At 37.6% G+C, this 15,948-nt stretch overlaps 8 protein-coding genes across 8 annotated transcripts; 2 read left to right on the top strand and 6 right to left on the bottom strand.

Moving 5' to 3' along the window:
- Positions 1-419: 419 nt before the first annotated feature.
- On the bottom strand, positions 420-1,207 carry SPOG_02998 (histone H4 h4.2). Its single transcript, XM_013165659.1, has one exon. The coding sequence runs from the start codon at positions 1,122-1,124 to the stop codon at positions 813-815; it is 312 nt and encodes a 103-aa protein (XP_013021113.1). The 5' UTR covers positions 1,125-1,207; the 3' UTR covers positions 420-812.
- A 63-nt stretch (positions 1,208-1,270) lies between these two features.
- Positions 1,271-2,322, top strand: SPOG_02999 (histone H3 h3.1). Its single transcript, XM_013165660.1, has one exon. The coding sequence runs from the start codon at positions 1,379-1,381 to the stop codon at positions 1,787-1,789; it is 411 nt and encodes a 136-aa protein (XP_013021114.1). The 5' UTR covers positions 1,271-1,378; the 3' UTR covers positions 1,790-2,322.
- On the bottom strand, positions 2,039-6,215 carry SPOG_03000 (RAVE complex subunit Rav1). The gene is made up of 2 exons (XM_013165661.1): positions 6,047-6,215; positions 2,039-5,992 (listed from the first exon to the last, which is right to left on the bottom strand). The coding sequence occupies exons 1-2, from the start codon at positions 6,131-6,133 to the stop codon at positions 2,204-2,206; spliced, it is 3,876 nt and encodes a 1,291-aa protein (XP_013021115.1). The 5' UTR covers positions 6,134-6,215; the 3' UTR covers positions 2,039-2,203.
- A 126-nt stretch (positions 6,216-6,341) lies between these two features.
- SPOG_03001 (ubiquitin conjugating enzyme Ubc15) lies at positions 6,342-8,144 on the bottom strand. Its single transcript, XM_013165662.1, has 5 exons — positions 7,912-8,144; positions 7,664-7,808; positions 7,557-7,586; positions 7,230-7,455; positions 6,342-7,173 (listed from the first exon to the last, which is right to left on the bottom strand). Exons 2-5 carry the CDS (start codon positions 7,730-7,732, stop codon positions 7,115-7,117), a joined length of 384 nt encoding a protein of 127 aa, XP_013021116.1. The 5' UTR covers positions 7,733-7,808; positions 7,912-8,144; the 3' UTR covers positions 6,342-7,114.
- Positions 8,145-8,394: 250 nt separating this feature from the next.
- SPOG_03002 (EMP70 family protein) lies at positions 8,395-10,628 on the bottom strand. Its single transcript, XM_013165663.1, has 2 exons — positions 10,319-10,628; positions 8,395-10,205 (listed from the first exon to the last, which is right to left on the bottom strand). The coding sequence occupies exons 1-2, from the start codon at positions 10,512-10,514 to the stop codon at positions 8,515-8,517; spliced, it is 1,887 nt and encodes a 628-aa protein (XP_013021117.1). The 5' UTR covers positions 10,515-10,628; the 3' UTR covers positions 8,395-8,514.
- Positions 10,629-10,745: 117 nt separating this feature from the next.
- SPOG_03003 (nuclear pore associated protein Thp1-Sac3 complex subunit) lies at positions 10,746-12,485 on the top strand. Its single transcript, XM_013165664.1, has 6 exons — positions 10,746-10,822; positions 10,862-10,997; positions 11,055-11,212; positions 11,274-11,771; positions 11,812-12,063; positions 12,107-12,485. The coding sequence occupies exons 2-6, from the start codon at positions 10,866-10,868 to the stop codon at positions 12,390-12,392; spliced, it is 1,326 nt and encodes a 441-aa protein (XP_013021118.1). The 5' UTR covers positions 10,746-10,822; positions 10,862-10,865; the 3' UTR covers positions 12,393-12,485.
- On the bottom strand, positions 11,727-13,433 carry SPOG_03004 (mediator complex subunit Pmc4). Its single transcript, XM_013165665.1, has one exon. It carries the CDS (start codon positions 13,306-13,308, stop codon positions 12,580-12,582), a length of 729 nt encoding a protein of 242 aa, XP_013021119.1. The 5' UTR covers positions 13,309-13,433; the 3' UTR covers positions 11,727-12,579.
- A 217-nt stretch (positions 13,434-13,650) lies between these two features.
- SPOG_03005 (glucan 1,3-beta-glucosidase I/II) lies at positions 13,651-15,559 on the bottom strand. Its single transcript, XM_013165666.1, has one exon. The coding sequence runs from the start codon at positions 15,020-15,022 to the stop codon at positions 13,796-13,798; it is 1,227 nt and encodes a 408-aa protein (XP_013021120.1). The 5' UTR covers positions 15,023-15,559; the 3' UTR covers positions 13,651-13,795.
- Between the last annotated feature and the right edge of the window lie 389 nt (positions 15,560-15,948).

Genomic DNA, 15,948 nt, shown 5'->3' with positions numbered 1-15,948 from the left:
CGCAAACTGGATTGCTTTAATCATATTATTATAAGTCATTTCAATTGAAAATATATGGATGAGTGCTTTTGTATTTCGTCCGAATGTACGAGTCATCTCCACTGTTACAGCTTACAAAGGGTCTCTGAAAGTTGATTTACGTGGAACTATAAACACTTATGGTTGGTAGCATTCAAAAATGGGTAAACCCTTTTGTCCTATGTCAACCTATCTTTAGTAGTATATAAACAAATCAACAGTTTCTTATGACATAAAAAAGAACGACCATATATACTTGGAAACTATTTTGCTTTCACAGACACTAAAAACTTCTATCGTTTCCTATGCAATGAAATAAGTACAACTATGCTTTTGTCACGAATGAAAATCCTTTTGATTACAATCTACACAATTTCTGATACTTTCATCACCAACAAATTCTACCTCTACTCGTGCATAATACTCAATTCCATCAATTAATCAATTTTTCTAGCAAATACTATACAATGATAAACAAAAGCGTGCGAAACTCATAATAAACAAATACACAAAGAGCGATCCATCCAAAGAATGCTGTAAGAGAAATCCTGCAAAAGCTGTCGAATTCTATGCAGTACATCCTGACATTTTGTATTTTCATGCGCAGCATCTATACCCGACAGATTCAACATTTACGAGAACTGTCGAATAACTAGATTTAAGGCCATTATACCTTGATGCTATTCCTAGCAAAGCGAATCTACACTGCACAGATAAATTTCTCCTATATTACAAATGGAATGTCTCTGGAAATCCAACTTGCATGCTATAACACCCACATCGGTATACAGCATTTAGCCACCGAAACCGTAAATGGTACGGCCTTGGCGCTTCAAAGAGTAGACAACGTCCAAGGAAGTGACAGTCTTACGCTTAGCGTGTTCGGTGTATGTGACGGCATCACGAATGACACTTTCCAAGAACAGCTTCAAGACGGCACGAGTCTCTTCATAGACCAAAGCAGAAATACGCTTGACACCACCACGACGGGCAAGACGACGAATAGCAGGCTTGGTAATACCTTGAATGTTATCACGCAGAATCTTACGATGACGCTTGGCACCACCCTTTCCTAATCCTTTTCCTCCTTTACCGCGACCGGACATTTTATCAATAAATTATTTAGCGTAAAATATAGATATTTGCTAAAGTTCGCTAGTCCGAATCCTCACTGAATAAAGTTGGGCGCCAGTCCCCTATATATATGATGCGATTTTCGCCATCAACCATTTTACGTCAAATCTTATTATGGGGTTAGGGTTGTTGATCAAATTTTGGGATTTACTGTTCATATATAAGGAGGAATCTGCCACCATCAAGTGGAACTTTTTAACAATACGAAGTAATCCAATTTTAAACAATGGCTCGTACTAAGCAAACCGCACGTAAATCAACTGGTGGTAAAGCCCCTCGTAAACAACTTGCCTCCAAGGCTGCTCGTAAGGCTGCTCCCGCAACTGGTGGTGTCAAGAAGCCTCATCGTTATCGTCCTGGTACCGTTGCTCTTCGTGAAATTCGTCGTTACCAAAAGTCCACTGAATTGTTGATCCGTAAGCTTCCCTTCCAACGTTTGGTTCGTGAAATTGCCCAAGATTTCAAGACCGACTTGCGTTTCCAATCCTCTGCTGTTGGTGCTCTTCAAGAAGCCGTCGAAGCTTACCTTGTCTCTCTTTTTGAAGATACGAACTTGTGTGCCATTCACGGTAAGCGTGTTACCATTCAACCCAAGGATATGCAATTGGCCCGTCGTCTTCGTGGTGAACGCGCTTAAAAATAAAAATAATTCTATTTTTTTGTTTCTTTAAGCGTTATATGTGCTATGTATGATTTCGTATGGGTCTTTGGATAAGTCACTTCTATCCGTTTTTTTCGCATTGTCATTCTTGTTTTTTTAATTGATTTTTTTTTTATCCCATAGTTTGTTTGATGAACTCGGGCGGGTTCTCGAGTAAAATTTTACACTTTCTCTATGGTTGAATTTGTTATTTGATTTCTTCTGCTTAGATGGTGTCTTTTCGGCACTTTTAGTAATGATATTTTTTTTGCGCGCAAAATTGCTCATATGATGGTACTCAGTAGAAATAACTGTTTATTAGGAAGGCGTAGCTTTAAGGAATAGATAAATATAAACTCTGTTTTGAATTAACAGATATTAATTAGGTTCCAGAGTAATGAAAAGGTTATATTAAAAGAAGAACGATTCATCGAATTCTGGTATTTCTGTTGGCGCTGGTTTAATCTCTTGGCCCATAATGGTGGTGTTTTTATTTTCTGAAAGAACTGCGTAAGGTTCTTCTTTCCCGGTAGCTTCTTCCTTTGCTGATTTTAGAGCAGGAAGACTTGACGGAAATTCAAATTTCCAATTTCGTAACAAGTCAAGAGCAATTAGGTCGCAGCCCATCTCATTATAGACTCGAGCGCTATTGAGAACAAAGCGATATTCCAGAATTTGGTCTTTTCTTAATAAGTCACTTCTCAGAAAATCGTATAGTAGAATTAATGCAGGATCATCTGATGTATATTCATTCTTGGTTTTGTCATGATTCTCTTCAGTAGTCTCTGTCTCTAAGGGGTAGTCGCCTATTATTCCAAATGATTCGATCAGATCGTTGTCAACTTCAATAAGAGATCGTACTGGGACTAGCAGACTTTGTACCGATTTCATCTTCTCATTTATCATCGCAAAACCCCAGTTTGTAAGCCAACGATCGTTATGATATGCTGCTGATGGCAAGACAAACTCTTCGATAATCCGTTTTAAGCAAGTTTTACCATCTCCTTCATATACTCGGACAACAGCCACAGCTAGTGATAAACATCGCAAATTACGAATGCAAACTTTAGCCGCATCATAAGGACTGTCTGCTAAAAGGAAAAATGCTGCCGCGTAGAAGTAACGATGTTTACTTAAAAGTGCAAACGCATTCTTAGATGCTGCTACCTTCCATCGCTTCTGTGTAAAGTCATTTGAAAGGAATTTAACAGTAGGTCCTGATTCTTTATGCCAGCTAGCCAAGCTCCAAAGGCTTCGTAGAACTGCCACCTTCCCAAGCGCTACATGGTATAAACTGACTTTCTCGGGATCACGTTCACCGTTGTTGATATAATGGTTTCTGGATAATTCCCCAAACACATTTATTAATGCTTGTTGATTTAACCAGAATGGTAAACCGTACTCCTCTACAACCGGCCATAGCAAGGTTTTTCCATGAACCTTTACTGTGTAGTCAAGCAACACACTTTTGTTGGTACTATAAAATCCCCAAAGAATATCACGAGTAGGTAAACGATTAGACCGGCGTTGATATTTGTTTAATACATATTGGTTAAGCATAATACAGAATCTTCTACCATTCAGATCTAATGACTCTCGTAGATGATACGCTTTGTCAAACGCCTCGATAACATTGAGTAGGTAAAACTGTGAGGACCGAGTTAAAGTTCCTACCTTTTTATTTTTTAAAAGTAAGCATAGATGTGTCATAAAAGCGTTCATATAGGTAGTAACATCCTCGGAAACAGACGGCTTCTCTCCAAAAGAGTCTGCCTCAACTGGAATTTCGTTAGCATACGTCGTTAATACTTCAAAGAATTTTTCCATTAATTTTTCGTCATTATGTTCGTAAAAATCAGAGCAGTCCATATTCAACAAAAAGTGCATAGGGTAATCATTTTTTAAACAAATATAGAAAAGAAGAAGAATTTTTCTAATCAAGAACTCTTGGTTTTTTAGCAAAAGTTGCTGTAAAAACTGCGGGTGAAATACTGGTAAAATACCATTCAGTTGATAAGCAAGATCGAAGATATTATTTGCCGATCGCTTAAGAGAAGCAGGAAACAGTAAAGATTTATTATTCGGGATCTTGTTTTTGAAAAAGAATAGGTTATTTCCAGCAGCGGTGACCAAGGTACCATTATCTAGCCACGAAGAATCACTAATAAGCATGTTCGTATACATACTCAAACTATAACGTCGAATAGGTACCCAGCAAGGAGCATCGCTAATATAAGATCGACGATTTTGACATAGTAATATAACTTCATGTTGAAAGCCTACTGCAAGGATGGAATGAGAATTCGGTGTCGAAGTCCAATCTAAATCAATGATCGGCCCATAATCATTAAAGACATTGGTAAACTCTTCATTAGAAGTAAACAGTGAGCTTCTCGTATCATAAATAGACAAGCGAAGCCGATTATCTGAAACAACTGCTACTTTCCTCGAAGTTGATCCCTTAACCATGCTTGAGGATTTGATGTTCGTCTGTAGTCTAGAGAACTCTGAAATACTTGCTTTGAAGGGCTCTATAACTTTCGCAATCCACGTCTGAAGTAGGCCATCATCAGAAATTGATACAAAAACTTCTCGTTCGAATGACTCTAAACTGCTGAGACTTAAGGTTGAGGACCATCCCATAACGTCTACCGCCGAAGCAGTATTGATTTTAGGAGCAAAAGCTACTCGATCCAAAAACTCGAGTTTCGAGCTTTGAGAGGCTTCTAGTAGTACATTATAAAACCAAGCATGACCACCTTTTGTTAATGCACATAGCACGGAAATACGGTTTTTTTGTACAGGCAAAATAAAAAATGTAATGATTTCGCTGTTAGGGACTTTGCTACAGGAACAAAGTAATAAAGGAGCGAAGGCATTATCACAATGCCAGAGCTTTATAGTAGAGTTATTAATAACTGCTGCATATTCTCCAGCATGTAATGGTAAAACAAAGTCATTTTCCTGTAAACGGAGTTTAGACCGTTGAACTAATGAGCTACGACTATCGCAAGAGATATACGATTGAAACATGCAAACGCGTTGGTTATCACAAGAAGCAATTCCATGACCGTTTGATGTTCTCACTAACGCCTTTATAGGAACGTTATGCCCATAGAACATTTGAGTCGTAACTAACGCAAACTCCTCATCTGAAAATATATCTGATAATTTAAATGCATACTCATTGGCATGATCCTGAAAATGAATGAGAAATTTATAATCGTATATTTCTTCTTTTATGGTTCTATACACCTGAATAAATCCACGTGGCGGTAATGCATTACGAGGAAATTTAACAGGTACACTCCTAACAAGGTTCACGGTGGTGAGGTGACTTTCATCCATGAGAAAAGAAAACACATGTACTTTTGTATGAGAAAAAATGAAGAATAGTTGTGGATGGGAATTTGCCAGAGCGACGAGCTTTGGAAGGACAGGATCATCAGGCAAATTGCCTGAATAGCGACTGATGGCATGAGCCAAAGCAGCAGTAAAATCATCTCTTTCAAGGAAAAAACAAAAGGGTGCTGAGTTTTCTTCAGTGAATTCCTTCAAACTTAAAAAGCAAGAAAGATGCATGAGCTGGGATCCAAACCGACTACCAGTTTGCCATATTCGCAGGACCTGATCAAAACCAATTGTGCAAAAAAAAGGAAAGGAGCTACTAGAATCTGGATGCAACGGTCTTGACCATGAGAAAAACCTTATAGGTCCTGGATGAGGAAGATAACTATAATCATATAAAGATGTTACGGTTCCTTGAGGAGACGACCTTAGCCAGACTTTAGCCAGAGGATTATCATTTTCGATGGAGGCAATGTAACAAGCATCAGGTGATAAACTTGAGCCAACAAAAGGGATTCCCGACGCTGAATCCAGGGACCACAGTACACGGACTTCCTCGTCAGAAAAATTTAGGATGCTTAAGTTTACGTTTGTGCAAACTAAAAGGTCTAGATTGTATCCCCAGGATAGGCTCTTAATACAGCTTTCGTCAGGCACCTTGTACGTTATATGATGCTTCCAATGCCATTGTTCATCGGGTAAATACACAGCTATAAACTTCGAATATGCAACAGCAAGCGCGGCATCTCTACGATTAAACGCTATAGCAGAGACACCGTTATCAAGCTGAATACTCTGGTAATGCTCATAATTATTTACAATAATAGCGACAGAGCAAGCAGTCCCTAAAGACTAGGAACGTATTAGTAACCATGGCACTTGGATGAATTTGGATCTCAAACTTACCAAAACACGCTTTTGCTTCCAGTAAACATAATCTTGGGTAGAAGCGCCTTCTAGAGGAGTTCCTGGGTTTACAAAAGCCAGGGGCATTCTATGTAGGAATTCAAACCATGAATTCCCAAATAGTTTCCTTTCTTATAAAAATTAATTGAATGAATGAGGTGTGTTTTTGCTTAAATGAAAACTGCCTTTAAGGTTGCTTTTCCATCGCATATTTCATCACAGTATAGCAGGTGACATCGTTACTTAGTAAACAAAAAAGAAGTTTTAATTAATTGACAGGTTTGAAAGGAATTTAGGGAATCATTACTACAGTTATAAGCAATATTTATTATCTGCATAGGTACAGGGAGCCACTAGGGTATTTTCCAATACCGAACATTTTCTCCATTCTCTCTGTTCATGGTAATATAGATTGCTATACTATACTATCATAAGTCGAAAGAACAAAAGCAGCAAAGGAATGACTACTTTAAAGGAGTTCTCTCAATGTTCACGAATTACTGAAGTCATCGTAGTTTGCGTTTGTAAATAAGTATGGAAGTATACAAACTTACTGGATGCTCGTAATGTAATTATACTTAAAGCTGCTCAGTATAACTCTTACACCAATTTATGAATTTAGTTGTTGAAGCAAGCGAGAATCATGTAATACGCGGAAGCTGTAATTGAAGATCCCAAAGCGAATGGGTGTCAAAATCGTCCATAAGGTAATACTCTAACGGCAATGCGTGTATAGTGAAAGACACCTAATGCCTTGCACAAAGCCAAATGGTTGCTATAATGAGGGCAGCAACAGAATGTGTCAAATTTGTTCATACCCACCGAGGTAGGCAATCTTTGATTTAAACTCCAATGAAGACAATGCTTCAGGAGAATAGTTGGAACTTATAGGAATTTACACCATTTTCAATTCAAATAGTAAACACACCGAAAACGTATCGAAGAATGTATAAGCGCTCTGGAGCTAATAAAGGTAATATTACCCCACCTGTTGAATGACTTTCGCCTGTTTATTAAGGAGAAAAAAAACTAAAAGATTCATTTTTCTATGGCAGTTCATATATATTTTTACATCATTTCGGTAGATCGTCGAACAAGACGTCTTACTCGTTTTTTGAATTCTTGAGCTGTAAAGAGTGGTTAGTACAGAAAATTCAGACTTTTCGGCATGATTTGCACATACGGCTTTCGCGGAATTCTTTGGCCGCATCAATATTGGCTGGTGATTCATCATTTGGTGATGATAGCATAGAAATCACACTGATCAATATGGTTTCAGGCGAATGGACAGGTAACCAACGCTCACCAGCATCTTCATAACCAAATTTATCATCACCGGGAGGATGGAGAATGGAAATGCAGACTTCGCCATTAGGATGCACATTTGGATGCCAAATTTCAGTCGTGAACTAAACAAGTAGTTAGTATTTATGCTACAAAAGTTTTCTAGCACTGTAGTATCAGCAATAGCGAATTCAACAAGTGTGATCATTCATAGAATTGAACATACTTTCATTTTTGGTGGCATTAGAGGATAATCCTAAACAAAATGGTTAGCAAACTTTGAAACTGCTTTCATGTGTCCTTAAGTTCAATCGTCAACTTGAAAAAACATACTTGGGGGAATGTCAAGGTTGCATGGAAGAAACCACCCTCATAAAGAGTTTCATCAGGGCCGATGATCATAACTTCCCATTCATAAATGGATCTATCATCTATCAATCCTACACTAAAGCCTTGGGGAGGATTTTTTTTGGATTTCCTAACAAACGTTAGCCAGACTAGTTTCATCTCAAACGACAGAACTATTTCATAAGGTAAAAAGTAACCTTAATAGTTTCTAAAAACTTAACAAAAAACCATACCTTCAATTGCTTTCGAAGAAGCTGTTCACTTGCTGGCGAAGACATGCTTGCAAAATTTATTTAGATGGCAATCAAATTTTTGTGTTTTTAATTTAAAGAGATTTTATGTTATTAAATTTTTCAAACGATAAAAAAAAAAGGTAATGAGAAGGAGGAGGAGGTGAAACAGTGTAGGGAAATTTGCCTGCAAGGTACTTTGCTTTGGATAAACAGAAATCGCACACCTAAGTTCAATACCAATGATGGCCTCGTTGGGTGCCTTCATTTTATTATAAGCCATTTTATTAAATGTTTGCTTTAAATCTTTATAAAGCACGTTAATTCTCTAATGTAAAAATCTCTTGAAAGTTGTTTTCCATAAATCATCCAATATCAAGAACAATTATGTGTCTTGAATCAACTCTTGGCTTGCTGAGATTACATTAACAACGAAATACATTCATAAAACCTCTTCACTGAAAGTGGAGCTTGTGGTTGAGATATTGATAAAGGAATTCAGAAAAAAATATTCAATTTTAATGTTTCATTCTATATACAAAATCAAGTTTGCCGTCATTAACATCATATATTAATAAATATTCAGTTGTTAAACTGTCCAATTCGTTAGTCTATTTTAATGGAACCATAAATTCTGTTTACAAAGAGAAAAGAGCCAAAGAAACCCACAGAACCACACAAAAAGAAGACTAGAACAGAAATCATTAGACTGTAGCCAAAGTATAGGAGTGTAGTCGCAAAGGAAGTCGAGGAGATTCTATTAAGCCAATAAATAATAGAAAATACGAAAACATAGACACCGCAAAAACCAGGTGTAATGAAAGATCGCCACCACCAGTTATAATTCTCGGTACATAGTTGGATATACACTGTGATGATTGATACCATAACACAAGTTGTAATTAGAATACCAAAACAGAAGAATGAAAAGCCAAACATGAAATACAGGGGATGGAACCACAAGCTATCAAGAATAAAGTAAAGCTCAATTAATATGGCGACAAAAGGAATGGATCCACCAATAAGGGCAGACGATGCACTGGAAATCCATATACTTTGAGTAGGAATCTGACGAGGGATTTGGTTTGTTCTTACAGGAGGAACAAATTCTCTGGATCGGAATCCAATCAATGATCCCGCAAAGCTTAAAGGTACAGTAAATACTAAATAAAGCACGATCAGTAGCAGCCAGCTTGTGAATGGCACTGCTGAAGACGAATTTTTAACCGAGAAAACTATGTTGAAAAACAGAGCCCCTGCTAACAAGAATCCAGGAACAACAAAAGGGGTCAACAAAAGATTTCTCTTTCTCAACATGCCTTGCATAAGTTTGTAAGAAATTGAAGAAACAAAACCTGAGACGAAACCAGAGACAATAAAGAGAGCTACTACGGCTGTCGCAAGGCTACCACGACGTGAGGGAGCAATGAACCCGAAAATAGCCAACAGGATGATAGCGGAGGTCATGAATAATAACTGAGCACCGTTACCCAGAAGAATGGAAAAGAGCATGGGTCTACGAGGAGGACGGAATACATCACCATGAACCAATTTCCAACCAAAGTCTTCTTGAACGTCCTCTTGATCCAAAAAGGCGCTGTTGTATTTATTAATGTCGCGGTTTAAAGTACGGAACAAAATGAGGCAAACAATAAAAATCAAAAAGGTGTCAAAAATACCAGAGTACAATAAAAACATCCATCGAACTTGGTTGGAGGGCCCGTGCATATACTTGTCCCAACGAGTAGCCCAAGGAGTGTCGGAATACTTCCAAGTTACTGAAAAGGAGGTGACAAAGTCTAAATCATCGTGCTCAGGTAGTATTTCATAAGAAGTAGACGTGGAGCATACGGCATTGCCATTTTCAAAATTAGATTTGCGGGACACCGGTTTTAAATAGGCACCTACAACTCGATGTTGATTTTCAGCGCTGGTATGATATTCTATAGTAATATTATAGTGATTGTAGAGGATTATACCCTCTTCCGTAACTCTTCCTAGTGGAAATCCAGGAGTCAACAAATACTCATTAGAGTCTACAGATTCCGCATAAGTAGCAATAGGGAGATTATCGATATTCCAATGAACCACATAGTTCTGAGAAATCAAATCTTTCAAGAATTGAATATCTGACTTAGAAATGTTGGATGCGCAAAGTGGGACACAAGAAGCGTTCTTAAGCATTCTCAATTCCAAAGGAGAATTGTAAAGACGGTCGCCAAATAAGACGCTTCCAAGAGATTCAGGCTGTTGAATAATCGAATCGGGTCGGCAAAAATGAAATCGATTATCATAGTCTAAAACCACGAATTAGCAAATAAGATCTATATATTTTTAAGGAAGAAAAAGAATTGCAACAGGTAATATTTCTCTGACATCTCATTTGCCTTCACATCATTCAGTGACTTACATTCATAGTTAAAAATGTCAGATCCGTGTTCAGCACCATAAGACGGAGAAATAGTGTTCACCGTTGTATCAACAAGCTCGTCAGGAGCATAATTTTTAGGACCAAAGTTCGTCAATTGAAATGCCAAACATGATGGAAGCAGATACAGAAGAACGAAGAATCGAAAAGAAAGCAATAAATCCAGAAATAGCCGCATATTTTATTCAAATCATAAAGACACCAGCAAAAATCCTTAAACTACGGAATTTGACAAGAAACTGCAAAAGTTACAAAACGTAGCAGTTCCATCTCAAGTGCTCTTCCTTTTTCCGCTTTGCGTATCTGTATATCTCATTATATAAAATTACCACATTTTATTACAATTCCGTAAGTTACTTTACGTCCCATAACGAAGGGTTGTATTTTGAAGAATAGTACTTGAGCAACACAATACTGGAGTTGGAGATTGCAGTCAGAAATCGGACTGTGGCAGTCTTTTTCACTCTTTTTATATGATACTAAGAAGTATTGAATTTTTTTTTTCATGTTTGTTAACGCTGCTAGCAAAATGTCGGTTCATGAGTTTTTGGATGTATTGAATCAGTCAATTCGGCAGAAAGATGCCAATGCGTTTTCACAATGTTTCGTATTTTCGACCTCTAGTGCAGTGAATGCAAAATTGTCTTCAAAACTCCCACAGGTACCGTAACATGAGTCATGCGCTGACTATAGCTAATGTGTTTCTTATATGATATAGGACCCAAAAGGCAAAAATAAACTCAAGAGTGAAATACAAAAAAATTTTGGAAAAATTCGAGGGTGGAAGGAGTCTGTGCTTTCGTATCTGGAATTTGTGGACAAAGCTGCTTTGGGAGAGCCTATATCTTGCTGGTCTTCATTGCAAGCCGTTTATGTGTAAGTAACTTTTTCAATATCTGAATGGAACTAGGTTTCGATTGAAACTAACTCTCACTAGAAATCTGACTACCTGCTTTGCACACCTCGATGGAGCATGGCTAGTGCCTATCATAAAATCAGTGTCGATATTTTATGTAAATTTATCCATTCAATTAGATAGGGAATCCCCTCAGGACTCTGGCGTTTTAGATACGAATGGATTCCTTGAACGCAATTTTATAAGCGAGGCCTCTCGAAATGTCCAGAGGACGTTCAACATCATTTTGAGTGACCGACAGCCTAACGTTAGTCCTTCAAAAAAAGATGCAATATTCACTATATCAAATCTTTTGTATAAACTATATTTTCGTCTGAAGCAGATTCGACTTTGTCAAACAATCCAAGCTAATGTATTATCCTCTGGCGTGTCCATCAACCAAGCTACTAGTGCAGAGATAGTTACTTTCCGCTATTATCTTGGTCGCTGTCATCTGTTCCAGCATAAAATTCATCAAGCGGAAACACATTTGAAGAGCGCTTTTCTTAGTTGCCCTGATGAGTATTATAAGCAAAAGAGGTAATTATTAAGTTTTATTGATGGCGCTAACTGGTTATAGACTAATCTTGATTTATTTAACAACTTGTGGCCTCATCCTTGGTAAATCACCAAGGTTGCAATACCTAGAGAAATACAGTTTGATACCGATGTTCCAGTCATTAATAGTAAGCATGAAAAAAGGTGATATTCATTCTTTTCATCTCTCTTTGGAAGATGTCTCCAGGCGAAATTGGTTCATAAAACATGGGATTTTTTTGACATTGCACGATCGTTGTGAAATTGTAATTTGGAGAAACTTGTTCCGTAAAGTGTAAGTGTGGTTCTTCAAAACTTTTGCTAATAAAAAAACTTAGCTTCTTCATGACATTTCAAAATGCCCAAAAAACACCCCATGTTAATGGTCAGTTCCTATTGGAAGCGGCGCTTCTTAGCACACAAGATCAGACATTTGATATTGATGATGTGGAATGTATATGTGTATCTTTGATTGACCAGGGATATATCAAAGGATATATGATTCATTCTTCAGCGACGCTTGTTCTGAAGAAAGACACATCTTTCGGATTTGCTCCTATAGAAAGTGTTATGCCAGTTGTTGGAAAAGATAGAAACGAAGAGGAGTTTTTCCAAAGGAATTAAAAAGATTTTGGTTTTTCATATTGATAAAATGATACAAATTTATGTCAAATGGTTGCAATCGCATTAATTCATTTTTAAATTCCTCTAACTGTTTTCACGTATTAATATACTCATTTGGGTTTTGCAAACTATCATAATCAAATTTCATAGTATTTTCATATACACAAGGCTTTTCACGAAAAGAGTTTTAGCTGTCTTCCTCCATTTCTGGATCAAACAAGTCGAAGTCTGCAAATATATCTTTACTGGAAGGCATGGATTCTCCCCCTTGTGTTTCAGCTTGTTCGGTTGCATTCGTAAACGTAGGAGACATTGTATAATCAACCGCATGCTTGGCTTTCTTGCTTGGAGAAGTAGTAGCATCGGTATCTTCTTTGCTTGGAGCAGAAGTCTCTTCCAACTCATTGAGTATTTGAGAAGCATTAGCAGATGGATGAGCTATTAGATTTGTAGAATATTGGAATAAACTTGTCTTTCGCATTTGATCTTCTGATGGCCAAGGATAATGGACAGGTGCTTTGGCATCCTGACCTGTTTCTGGATTATATCCAGGTGGTGCCGAAGAAAATTTAGATAATCGCCGACCGTATTCGAGAAGTGTATTAGCGTCAACTTTCCTTCGAATCTTTAGATTGTTGTTTTGAGGAAGGGTGGTATCATAGATTGATGTCAATTCCTTCATACTGCTTTCAATTTGTCCCTCCAAGGCATGATCCTCTTCAATTAGACTTTCGATTTGGGAGCTCAACTCTTGGCTTAGTGTATGCTCCGATATTAGATTTTGAAGATTCTTTAATTGATGTACCATTTCAGACCAATTTTCCATGACAGAATGGTAGTTGACTTTTTCAGTCGAAAGACGGAGATGTTGATTAAGGCATGTTTCGATTTGTGAAATTACAGAGGAAAACTCCATAATAATGATGAAGAAACCAAAATGAGCCTACTCAAACGCGTCGCGCGTCTTTCGCTAATGTCATCTTTTCAACAGTGTAGTTTGTGAGGAACTACAATTGCGAGATAGAGCGATATCAGTAAAAAGGGTTTAAGTTTAGACGAAGGGATTAATTTAACTCGTTTTAAGCGGAACGAAAACAACCTTTTCTTAGCGAAATGTAATTTACGTTTGTAAATTGAACTTACACCATCAGCATCATATATAGGATAAACTAAAGCAAAAAAATAAATTTTTTATGTTAGTAATATTTACAAAAACAATAAAAACGCTACACATGAAAGACATTACAACTAGAAACGATTTTGGATTAGGATTATTTTATTGATAATAATAATAATAATAAACGGAAACGACCAATTAAGTTAAGCATACAGGGGTCACCAAAACCCTAACAAACGAGAGATATGTAGATCCAAGATATAATATTAGTGGACATATTATGAGTTTAACTACAGTAAGAAGAGAATTTTCTGTCAGTCAAAGGTTGGGGGAAAATTCCATTCTCGACGAGTATACCCATGTCCCAAGTAGCGCTCTGGCCACCAGTTTTAGCAGTCCAGTAAAACCAACCAGCGCCACGCTCCAACTGGTCCAATTGAGTCTCGATAAACAAACGAATAGCATTTCTGTACTCATTGGTCCATGTAGTAATGTTACCACTGTTGACACCGATGAAGGAAGAGGAAGATTCACTGTTGTTCCAAATGGTACAGTCGGCCAAAGTAGAAGACCATTCGCCAGTGACTGTGATGTAGGGATTATTGGCAATTTGATCACCGAGGCTGCAAATGCTGTTGAGATGATCGTTGTAAGTCTTGGAGCATTCACCGCTTTCGTACAATTGATAACGATGAATATCCATCACCAAGTTATACATATTGCCAGAAATAGGGCCATAGGTCCATTCCGACAAGTCCACATAAGCATCGTGGACAATGGTAGCGACAGAGTTGGATTTATTAGCAATCATGTCATAGACTTGTAAGTCATATTCCTTGAGCTCATCCATGTTAAGAGAATTACCTAAGGGTTCATTCACAGTTTCAATGCCAATAACGACGTCTTTGTAAGAATCTTGAGTATATTTGCCAGTAACGTAAGACATGATTTGAAGAGTGCGGTTAGTATTTCCGTCCTTTTGCCAGTCGACGCTACCAGTCTTACCGGAATTTTCGAAACCGTTTTGACTACCTGGAGCGCCATGCAAGTCGACCCAAACCTTCATATTGTTCATGCGGGACCATTCAATAGCCTGATCCAGCCAAAATTCTTGACCTTGAACGTAAGGCTCATTGTCTTCAACGCTGAAAGCCCAATAACCAATAGGAATACGAACCGCGTTAATACCCCAGCTAGCAATGCGGGCGAAATCTTCGGCAGTGAAGAAAGTGCCCCAGTGATAAGACAATTGATTGTAAGCTTCAGCCTTACCAAGGGTTTCACAGAATCCCCACTCATCAGAGGGGGCATTGCTATTGCCATTAAATTGGGAAAACAACTCGGGATTGAGCCAGTCTTCAATGAGAAGCCAACCACCAACGTTGACACCACGAATCTTTTCAGAAGTGTAATCAAAGACAGGGTTATTGCGCTTGATCACGTACGCAGAAACAGCGTGGAAAAGAAGGAAAGTAGTAGTGAGAAAGGAAACAATAGAACTTAACGAAGGCATCGTGCAAAAGAGAGTATAGAAATCGAGACAAAGAATGTAATCAAAGATTTAGGGAAGTTGCAAACCGAAAACTTGAAAGTCTATGAATTCAGGAAATCTCAAAGATAGAATTTGTAAAGAAAGCAAGGGAATTTAAATCTTCAAATAACAGACAATAAGAGAATACTAAATGAAAAGAGAGACGTAAGGAATCTATAGAATGGGAACCAAAAGATAATAGAGGTATCAAAATCGCAAAGAATGAGTGATATGTAAGTTTTAGAAATATAAGAAAACTAATTAACAAATATAATGATAAATTCAAAACTGGAATTGGCTTTCAAAAAAGACCAATATACCAGGAAATGTGCGAAAATTTTTGTTATATGACTGTCTAACAAATGCTGCTCGATATATGTAACCAAAAGTTTCGAGTCCTTATTAAAAAAAAAGAGTGTTTAGAGGTCTAATGATTCCTTTTCACGTGCTAAAGAATGCTCACAGAGGTGGTTATCCTGTCGAAAAGTGAGAGTGTCTTGGGTCTTTATATAATATGAGATTGGTATCTTTTGTTTATTAGAAGTATCAAAACTTCTCAAACCAATCGTAAGACGATTAGGTGTTACTACCCAGGGAGATTTTCGGTACCTTATTTGATTGGCTGATTATGCGGCTGGTCCTTTGTTTACAAGACAAAGAGAGAGTCGGTATCTGTTTATTATTGTGTCATATTGTACCCTTGTTGTCAGGTAATCCTTCTACAGCGATAACAAAGCGTATGAAACTACGGTAAGCAAATATTTCGTAGCGCAGTAAATAAACAAGAAGCCATAGCAACAAGGTAAATAGAAACAACGAAGCCTATTTTTGGATATTTTTGGCTAGTTCCTAAGGCAAACATGAGGAAATTGGTTTCGAGAAACTACGTAACAAATAAACGAAACGTT

The sequence above is a fragment of the Schizosaccharomyces cryophilus genome, assembly GCF_000004155.1.
Source record: "Schizosaccharomyces cryophilus OY26 unplaced genomic scaffold supercont4.1, whole genome shotgun sequence".
Taxonomy (NCBI): Eukaryota; Fungi; Ascomycota; class Schizosaccharomycetes; order Schizosaccharomycetales; family Schizosaccharomycetaceae; genus Schizosaccharomyces; species Schizosaccharomyces cryophilus.
The sequence above is the reverse complement of the archived record's forward strand: the minus strand, read 5'-3'. Positions and strand labels throughout refer to the sequence as shown.

Bases quoted from the DNA above. Each gene is read 5' to 3' on its own strand.
- SPOG_02998 (XM_013165659.1), bottom strand. From the start codon at position 1,124: ATGTCCGGTCGCGGTAAAGGAGGAAAAGGATTAGGAAAGGGTGGTGCC.
- SPOG_02999 (XM_013165660.1), top strand. From the start codon at position 1,379: ATGGCTCGTACTAAGCAAACCGCACGTAAATCAACTGGTGGTAAAGCC.
- SPOG_03000 (XM_013165661.1), bottom strand. From the start codon at position 6,133: ATGCCCCTGGCTTTTGTAAACCCAGGAACTCCTCTAGAAGGCGCTTCT. The intron at 5,993-6,046 runs GTAAGTTTGAGA...ATACGTTCCTAG, and splicing joins GGAAGCAAAAGCGTGTTTTG to TCTTTAGGGACTGCTTGCTC.
- SPOG_03001 (XM_013165662.1), bottom strand. From the start codon at position 7,732: ATGATCATCGGCCCTGATGAAACTCTTTATGAGGGTGGTTTCTTCCAT. The intron at 7,587-7,663 runs GTATGTTTTTTC...CATTTTGTTTAG, and splicing joins CAACCTTGACATTCCCCCAA to GATTATCCTCTAATGCCACC. The intron at 7,174-7,229 runs GTATGTGCAAAT...CACTCTTTACAG, and splicing joins CAAAGAATTCCGCGAAAGCC to CTCAAGAATTCAAAAAACGA.
- SPOG_03002 (XM_013165663.1), bottom strand. From the start codon at position 10,514: ATGCGGCTATTTCTGGATTTATTGCTTTCTTTTCGATTCTTCGTTCTT. The intron at 10,206-10,318 runs GTAAGTCACTGA...TCGTGGTTTTAG, and splicing joins TGACATTTTTAACTATGAAT to ACTATGATAATCGATTTCAT.
- SPOG_03003 (XM_013165664.1), top strand. From the start codon at position 10,866: ATGTCGGTTCATGAGTTTTTGGATGTATTGAATCAGTCAATTCGGCAG. The intron at 10,998-11,054 runs GTACCGTAACAT...TATATGATATAG, and splicing joins TGTCTTCAAAACTCCCACAG to GACCCAAAAGGCAAAAATAA. The intron at 11,772-11,811 runs GTAATTATTAAG...AACTGGTTATAG, and splicing joins GAGTATTATAAGCAAAAGAG to ACTAATCTTGATTTATTTAA.
- SPOG_03004 (XM_013165665.1), bottom strand. From the start codon at position 13,308: ATGGAGTTTTCCTCTGTAATTTCACAAATCGAAACATGCCTTAATCAA.
- SPOG_03005 (XM_013165666.1), bottom strand. From the start codon at position 15,022: ATGCCTTCGTTAAGTTCTATTGTTTCCTTTCTCACTACTACTTTCCTT.